The sequence below is a fragment of the Pezoporus wallicus genome, unplaced genomic scaffold (genome assembly GCF_028554395.1).
Source record: "Pezoporus wallicus isolate ANWC-B61680 ecotype Strahan unplaced genomic scaffold, APGP_CSIRO_Pwel_v1 contig_8717, whole genome shotgun sequence".
NCBI classification, from domain to species: domain Eukaryota; kingdom Metazoa; phylum Chordata; class Aves; order Psittaciformes; family Psittacidae; genus Pezoporus; species Pezoporus wallicus.
The window spans coordinates 236,364-245,199 of NW_026640825.1; the positions used below are offsets into that span (position 1 = coordinate 236,364).

Below are 8,836 nucleotides of genomic sequence, written 5' to 3' on the forward strand. Positions count from 1 at the left end.
GTGTCAACGTGTCCAGTTCTCCAGTGAAAACAGCACCCAGTTTTCCAGCATTCTCCCACCTGCTGGAAGAGAAAGTGGTGCCAGTTGGCCCACAGAGAAGTGACAGCGTGCAAGAAAACATCCTTACACCCAAAGTTCATATAAATCCCACTTTTAATCATGGACAAATTTACTTTCAAGTAAAATCAAAAGTTTTAAATAAAATATAAATTAACAAATCATCATACTCCAAACAAAGAAGACACTGTGCATTGTCTACTCTAGCAGAAACAGAAGCTCCAGCATATTCCAGTTCTCTTCACCTACTGGAGTGTCAGGAGATCTCCAAGGGATTATGAAAGAGAAATCAAGGATTAAAAAGTGGTGACTTTTGCCACTACGAGCATTGAGCTTCCAAGACAAAAGGGAAACTGTCCCAGAGAAACAAAACTGATCTAAGCAGCTTTGTGGAAGCACAGCATTGGGTGCAAATCTTCTTCTCCATCACAGAACTCACTCCAGAATACAAAAGTCAGGTTAGCTGTCCTAAAAGGTGTTTTCTTACTGCTTTGGAAAACCCTGCACTTCCTTTTCTTTGATGGAGGAGGCTCAGAGTTGAGAAGTGATATCAGTCCTGGAAGCTGCAAAAGAAATTGAACACAGTCCTCATTCATCCGAACTTAACGGTATCTCACAGCCTCACCCCTAGCCCCTAGGATGAGGGCTCACACTCATTCTCTTGCCATACAGAGCTTAAGCTGCTGCTACTCACAGAGGACGAGGCTTTTGCTTGTCTCGTTACACACAAAAGTGCAATATTTAAAAAAAAAAAAAGGTAATTTTTGGCAAATATTGTCTAATGAGACTAAGCCAAGTTGACCCCATTTTCCCATATTTCTGTATGACATCCTGCTTCTTCAATGGTTTAAAGGGACAAAAAGGAGGAACCCTGAGGCAAAAATGGCTTTTTGCGTAGCAAGTCCAAGAAAAGCTCTCTCCATCACAGCATCTCATAAGGCTCCTGCAATCTTCTGTGGTGGGAGGCCTTCCTCCATCCATAGGGAAGTAGAGGAGCTGTTGCGCAGCATCCGCCGGTGGATGCGCCTGAGCCTCAGCAGGTAGAGCAGGATGGAGAGCAGCACGACCAGGAAACACACGAAGAACAAATAGTGATTGTGAACAAAGGAGAAGCTCCTCCAGTGGGAGTGATTTCCACGGAAATTTTCCTGCTGGATGTCTCTGAAAAGAAGGAAAGGGATACCAGACATCAGGTGCAAATCTAAGTTTGTCTCCAAACTATCTCACCACAGGAAACAGCCAGAATAGTCTTTATAAAGCATTCACTGAGCTACCTGAAATACATCCTGAGGTTATATACAATGCACCAGGAACAATGTCTTGTCTCCCCCTATCTGTCAGCTCCTTTGCTATCACCACAGAACCCTAGACTGGTTTGTGTTGGAAAGGACCTTAAAGCTCATCCAGTTCCAACCCCTTCCACTGGTGCAGGGTGCTCCAAGCCCCTGTGTCCAACCTGGCCTTGAGCACTGCCAGGGATGGGGCAGCCACAGCTCCTCTGGGCACCCCGTGCCAGCGCCTCAGCACCCTCACAGGGAAGCTTCTGCCTCAGAGCTCATCTCAGTCTCCCCTCTGGCAGGTTAAAGCCATTCCCCTTGGCCTGTCCCTACAGGCCCTTGTCCCAAGCCCCTCTCCAGGTTTCCTGGAGCCCCTTTAGGCACTGGGAGCTGCCCTAAGCTCTCCCAAGACCCTTCTCATCTCAGCCTGAACCAGCCCAGCTCTCTCAGCCTGCCAACCACATTTCTTCCTTTCACAAACCTCCCATACCTTCCACCCAAATGCTCTTTCTGGACATCCCAGAAAACAACTGGTACCTTAAAGGTAAAAACCGTGTTCGGTAAAGAATGGCTCCCAAGGTCCATTGCACTTCTTTATCATAAACCTGCAGAGCTGTTTTCAAATTGCTGTAACTCACAGGAAAAGAGAAGCCACTGTGAAATACTTCATACATCCAGGCAGACTTGAAACACTGGTACCTATAGAAAGAGTGGCATAAAGTCAGGCTGGCAGTTAAAGAGTCCCAGAGGGCTGGGTAGCACAATTAGACACAATTATCAGTACCTTTCCATGGCTGATGCAATATTTAAGGTTATATTCACACTTTCAATGATTTAATTACATGGATCGGTTAGACATGACCTTGACCTCTCTTCTAACAACTCTGTGCGAAGGAGTTTGCCCTACAAACACAAACACTCACTTCAATCTGTGCAGATCAGCATGTGATGCATAAAGACCACGGTCAAACCGCTCCCGGAGGACAGACCACTTAGTGGCACAATAATCCTTCAAGGGAAGAAAAGAAAGCAGAAAGATTTCAACACTGCTTCTGCCTTAAGAAGAATGCCACTAGATAAGACACTCTGCAAATACCAAATAACAAGTAACAGCTTCCCTTGCACTGTTAATAAGTCAGAGCACAAATTTCACAGTATTTTCTGCAACACTTTGGTCCACTTGTGGTTAAATTAATATTCAGTAGCACTTAAACTCTTTGGGCGCATACTTGGGGGCGGAAAAACAGACAACTTATTTTTAGGGCATTGACAAAAAAAGCAATCTCTACTTTATGTTGTAGCCTTACTTTAAGCGTCCCCACCAGATGGGCCCTGTTAGGAGTAACACCCCAGAAACTGACATAAAATGGACAAATCAAGAGGAAAAGGATCTGTATCTAACAACGCAGTCATTCCTAAAAAGAAGCAAGGGCTGGCAGCAGCATGGATTTTCCCATTATCAATAGTTCTGCTGGAACTGACTACCACGAATCCCATCCCCTCTACAGTCACTGTTACTACTGTGCCTTAAAACAAGCACTCTAAAAGGAAAACCAAAGAGGAAAAGAGATCCCCTGTGATAGTTCATTGCAGGGTAAAAGGATTTGGGATCTTTATAGTTAAAGATCTGGGGCAAGACTATCAGAATAAAATGCTTTTACAGAGCAGTTGTGTTGAATTAAGATGTTTCTCTCCAGACCACTTTACCTTTGCAGCTTTAGTGAATTTAGCAGCATTGTAATCTCCTCCCATGCGTAACACGTCCTCAGTGCAGTAGTAGAACTCTGAGAAACCATAGAACTCACTGTTCTGAAAGTGCACAGCAGGCTGATAGACCCCATTGAGAGATGTCTGTGTTTCATTAGTCTTATTCATGAAGGGCTGGATCATCTCCCGACACAGGTTAAAGTCTCCTGTTCCCCGCAAATACATGGTCTGTCCGTTCTGCTGGATCTCATCTTGAGCATCCAGGGGCAGGCAAGGATCTAGGTAGGGTGAGTCAGAAGTCATGCCAGTCTGTTTGCCCAGCAGTCTGTACAAAAGAGCAAGCACAGTAACAACTGCATATCAGAAACATCAAGCTCTGAGATATAAGAGCATCAAACCAGTCTCATTTAATGACACTTCAGCATTGCACGCTGTAGAAGTTTTACATCAGGACCCTTTACTAAATATATTTAACTTAGGAAGTTATAGCCTGGTGATGCACAGAACCCATAACTCCAAGCCAGCTACCTGTTTTTAAGCACTGTACTGGTAAATAGATTGTCTTCATATCTTTGGCGTGCTGCATTTCCCCCAAAGCCAAGGAACGTTGCGACGTAGACTCTATACACGTGCTCAGTTTGGTGAGCATCACAGCCCAAGTTGAATTCTGCAAGTAGGTTTTTGGCTACCTCCTCCTGTAGGAACACATGCACCAAGATTAGGTACAAACAGTATGAACCTTTTTACAGGTCCACATCACCACCTACTTCATAGGGAGAGCAAAGGACGTCAATTGCACTATCACTGCTGATACTCAAGGAACTGCAAAGGCCAGGACTGCTCCTATGGACACTAAAGTATCTTCTCCTATGAAAAAGGAGGTACTAAGCTCAGTTCTTCATTTCCCAGTGGAGTTCTCAAACTTTTCAGGAGACCTGGCAGTCACTCTGCTCTCCTCACATACATCACAGCAGTCACTTGCAGTAGCTTTTCAGATAGTTAAGAGATGTGCAGCAGAAGCACTTCATATGGAACATGCTCAGAATCGTAGGACAGCATAGCATGGATTTCACCCAATGCTGGAAATGAAAACCAGCACTAGCACTGCAAACCTCACAGAGTTGTGTGACTCTCTTGCCATTCTCTGTCTGGGAACCTAGACAGGTTCCATGACCAAATGCCTATTTTATATTGGTTTATGTTCAGATGGAGCCATACAACAGTCATCAGCAATTGTCTGCAGCTCTAATTCACACTGGCCTGGGGCAATCTGCTCCTAGTCTCTCCAGACTCCAGAACACACTTTCTTAAGCAGAGCACATTTAACAGACATGTAGACACACACAGAATGCATGTGGCAAATTATACTAACTGAAACAAGCTTTCTGAATGACCAACACACAAATGAATTGCTCAGCTGATGAAGGACTCGGATATGCCATCTTCTCATGCCTCAGGTTTGGAATGTCATGTCGTGAAGAATAAGACTCAACACAAAGAAAACAACAAAAAGTATGCATTAAAATAAATCAAAAGGAAAAGAAGGAAGTTGCACAGATAATAACCTGCTGTGAAGAGGCAAAGCTTACAGTTTTAGGGACTTCATACGCTATCTGGGTTGACACTCCGCCCATGTCAAGGACACCCACTGTCCTCTTGCGGAAGATGGCCTCTTGGTTCTCACTGCCTGGGACATGCACCTCCACAATGGCCTCATCCTCTGCATACAACAGCAAGCAGGCAGTGAGAACTACACCCAGGGTGGGCCTGAAGCAGCAGTACACTGCCAGTTAGCTTATTGTTTATAGCAGTGCACATCAGTGAAGGCTCAGGTACAAATGAAGTCAATATTAGCTGCACACACACTATTCATTGACATCTCGGTCTAAAACCAGACCAGCACCAGGGAAAGGCACCCAAGTCCTTTCTAAAATCCCATTCACAATTAAGATACTTACCATCATCTGTATGTTCAAATCTTCCAAGAACAAAGTTGATGCCAATCCATGCATATACTCCTACATGCATAAGAAAACACGTTTCTCCTCTTAGAAACAAAAAGGTTTTTTTTTTGCATATATGTTAAGATACATCACTGATCACATTTTGTTACATAGAAAACTCAGAAGCTAAACAGTCCTGAAGTTATTCTAGCTGTTCTCTCCCAAGTCAAGGCTATGATAAAACTCCTAATTCACTGTATTAAAGTCAGCCTGACATGGGAGTTTCAGAACAAGCAAGCACATTTGATTTTAAAGTGATTTTTAAGCTGATCACATGGAAACATCCCTCCTTTAGAAACCATGTTCCCCTGCAAAGTTCCTCCCATTACGCGGCTCCCTCCCTAAAGCCAAGAAAATGGCCTAAAATTCCTGCTAAACAGAGAAGTTATTTTCAGTGCTAATTAGAAAACATTTAGACAAGTTAGAAGCTCCCAGCAGATGATCATCTCCACACTCCATATGTTGCTACTGAGGAATAAGGTCTCTCAACCAACCCAGAATTTTAAGAAGCAACAAAATAGATCCAATATATTTGGACCATGGCAGTAATAACCAATCCAAAGGTAGTTTTCCCAACACTGACCTACCTTCCTGCTTCCCTGAAATAACCTCTGCATGCGAGTCCGAGAACAGGAAATCAAAGTGCACGGGAATATCAGTGAGCAGATCTTCAAGTATTGCCTTCTGCTGGCTGCAAAGTTACATTTGAGCAGTTATAAATAGCCACACACACCAGGACTGCTATTCTAAATGCTAAAAATACAACAGGCAATAACCTTTCTGGCAGAATCCTCATTCCTGCAGTACACAGAATATAAAGAGGAGTCTCTTTGTGCTTTGCACGTGGCACGTGTTGGGCAGCAAAGCTCAGAAGTGGAGAAATGTAATCACTGACCTTTTCAGGAGAGCTGGCAAACTCCGAGATGCCTGGTGAAAGAGAGACATGGGAAACTGAAGCAACTCAAGGCACTTCCTGGAAAAGCTTGATAGTCAACACACAGAGGAGAAACCAACCACCCAAATCCAAACATGCCTGTGGCAGGGGGTTGGAACTGGATGAGCTTTAAGGTCCCTTCCAACCCAAAACACTCCACGATTCTAAAGAAAGGCAGGAAATGAACTACAGAAATAAGGATGAAGTTAACAATAATCCTCTAAACAACAAACAAAAACCTGTATTAGATATATTATGTATTTATATAATTGGCTCAAAGAGCTTTACAGAAAGCCAATACAAACATAACTGAGTTAACTGACAACTGAACCAGCAACCGTCTTACTCCAGAGAAGCCTCTCCCTCCTGCCCATCAATGCCATATTTCAAGCTTTAAAGCTGAACAAAGCTCTCTGCAAACCAAGCCCAAAGAAATCTGGAGGGGGGCCACACTGACAGCTTGCAAACGGCCTTTATCCAGACACTTCAGAGGGCTGGACAAAGCAACGTCAGGACAGACAACTATCTATAAAACCTCCTCTCAAGTTAACTTCTTTCCAGTACCTGGTTTAATTTTCATAACCACTGGTTTTCTGGTTTTGTCCCTCATCTGTTTGATGTCCAACAGATCGTGTGGATTCCCATTGTGCCTTGGCCAACAATACACAAAAATCCTGGAGCCACTGCTGCCACAGTCCACGACGATTCCATAGTTCAGGTTGGGGTTGTTGGTATCTGTAGCTTCAGTGTCAGTCACTCGGGCAAGATACCTAGGAGAAAACTAAGCATTATTACATGGCAATTAAATTCCATATGGAAGCTTTTCCTCAGACTAAGGTATTAGAAGGTTGAAGTATTGATAAATTAAAGTCCCCTTAGACAAAGAAACCTTTGTAAAGAAAGCAGGAAGTTTGACTCGGAGTTTTTCCACCCCATTCATGTGTGCTCTCTTTCACACCGCAGCCCTTTCCGGCTCTCACCTGTGGAATCTTTTGTCCCTGTGTGCACGCCCATACTTATTGCGGATGACCACCAGGGAGTAGTAAAGCACAGAGACAGCAGCAGCAAGAATTCCTATCACCAGGATCTGTCGCAAGGTGGTGTTGAGAAGCCGCGGGCATCCCACTGGAGAGATGCTGAAGTGCCAAGAAGCAGGAAGCAAACACGAGATGCTGATCCTACAATGCAAAGAGGAGAACCGGCTTTAAAAATGGGCTTCAGGACCAAAAAGCAGCGCACTGCATTTCAAAACAAGCTCAGGACAAAGAGATGCTCCACACAGCTTTTCATTTTCCTCGTGCTCTCAAGAGTGGACTCAAGACACTATTCCCACCTTTGAATTTCTGATTTGCCATGAATTCACACTCAGGTTCCCTGTACTTCGCTCAATAGACATCACAAGTGAATTTGACCATTCCTTTGGGATTCTTACCTCCCCATTCTGGGATCTGAGCAGCAGAAAGACAGACCAGCTGGTGTTCAAGCATCAGCCGGTCACCTCGCACTGACAGGGCACAGGGACCATTCTCAAAGCCATTGCTCTTCTGCTCCTGCATTAAACAGAAAACAAAGATAAGCTTGCAGCCATCTCAGAGGCTTGTAACCCTCTGCTCAGCACTGGTGGGGCTGCATCTGGAGCGTGCGGCCAGTTTTTGGGCTCCCTAATAAGGAGAAATACAGAGACCTGCTGGACCAAAACCAGTGTTGGGCCATAAAGATGGCTACAATACTGAAGCATCTCTCACATGGTGAGAGACTGAGAAAGCTGGGCCTGTTTTGCCTGGAGAGAGCATGGTTCCCATCAATGCATACAGATATCTGACTGGAGAATGTAAAGGAAGCAAACTCACTGGGGCCAGTGAGAGGACGAGAGGCAACAGGTACAAACCCAACCACAAGAACTTCCCTCTGCACACAAGGAAAACCTGTGAGGATGCTGGGACGCTGGAGCAGGGTGCTCAGAGAGGTTACGCAGCCCCCATCCTACGAGATATTCAAAGGCCTGACTGACACAGACCCAGGGAGCTGCTGCAGCTGACCCAGCTCAGAGAGAATCGCAGCATCAACCAGGCTGGTAAAGCCCTTTAAGCTCATCCAGTCCCACCGTTCCCCCAGCACTGCCAAGGCCACTGCTGCCCCATGGCACTGAGGCCTGGTCTCCACGGTGTGTGCACACCTGCAGGGTCGGTGACTGCAGCCCTGCCCCGGGCAGCTTGTTCCAATGCCTGAGCACCCTTAACGCCATGCGCAGCCAGCAGCGCCCTGCTCTAACACAGCCCCTCCGACCCCGCTGCCACCCTCAAGGGCACAGATGCAATAGAACCATCAGCAGTGCTTAAAGCCCAACCAGAGAGCCCAGGGCTGACACCCGGGTCCCACCACCCCCCAGGTCCCACAGCCCTCCCCACACACCGCACGCCGAGGGGCGGAACGGGCTGGAGGCCGGACCCTCCTCACGGAGCAGGCCGCACGGCTCGGCCCGATCCCCCTCCCAACACACCGCGCTCCCACCCGCGGCCTGGCCGAGGCCTGCCCCAGGGGCCCGGCAGCGCCCCCCCGCCCCTCGGGCCGCCCCCGGCACCGCCGCCACTGAACCGGGGCCGCCCCCGGCACCGCCGCGCTCACCGCACCGCCCGCCGCATAGCCACCGGCCACGGCGCCACTTCCGGGTAATGCTCAGCCCTATATAATTTATAGGGCGGGTATAATAGCCAGCCCCAGGGCAAGCGCTGCAGGCGGAGCATGGCAATGGGTTACACTGCTCATGTGAACAAACAAAGCTACATAAGTATGTTTATATAACATGTAAATACAAATTTATTAGCATAAATGCATAACTACAAATATTTTGTTATATA

At 46.4% G+C, this 8,836-nt stretch overlaps 1 protein-coding gene across 2 annotated transcripts; it reads right to left on the bottom strand.

Annotated features, from left to right (window-relative positions):
* Positions 1–709: 709 nt before the first annotated feature.
* On the bottom strand, positions 710–7,534 carry ENTPD4 (ectonucleoside triphosphate diphosphohydrolase 4). Of its 2 annotated transcripts, none has more exons than XM_057420838.1 (12): positions 7,411–7,534; positions 6,959–7,156; positions 6,543–6,748; positions 5,821–5,971; positions 5,632–5,735; positions 5,000–5,059; positions 4,631–4,761; positions 3,570–3,736; positions 3,042–3,366; positions 2,258–2,343; positions 1,872–2,033; positions 710–1,218 (listed from the first exon to the last, which is right to left on the bottom strand). In XM_057420838.1, the coding sequence occupies exons 1-12, from the start codon at positions 7,416–7,418 to the stop codon at positions 990–992; spliced, it is 1,827 nt and encodes a 608-aa protein (XP_057276821.1). In that variant the 5' UTR covers positions 7,419–7,534; the 3' UTR covers positions 710–989. The 2 variants fall into 2 exon arrangements, with proteins under 2 accessions (XP_057276821.1, XP_057276820.1); XM_057420837.1 differs by having other exon boundaries at positions 4,607–4,761.
* Between the last annotated feature and the right edge of the window lie 1,302 nt (positions 7,535–8,836).

Bases quoted from the DNA above. Each gene is read 5' to 3' on its own strand.
- ENTPD4 (XM_057420837.1), bottom strand. The intron at 5,736-5,820 runs GTTATTGCCTGT...GTAACTTTGCAG, and splicing joins ATGAGGATTCTGCCAGAAAG to CCAGCAGAAGGCAATACTTG. The intron at 3,737-4,606 runs GTTATTATCTGT...GTGTTCCTACAG, and splicing joins GCTTTGCCTCTTCACAGCAG to GAGGAGGTAGCCAAAAACCT.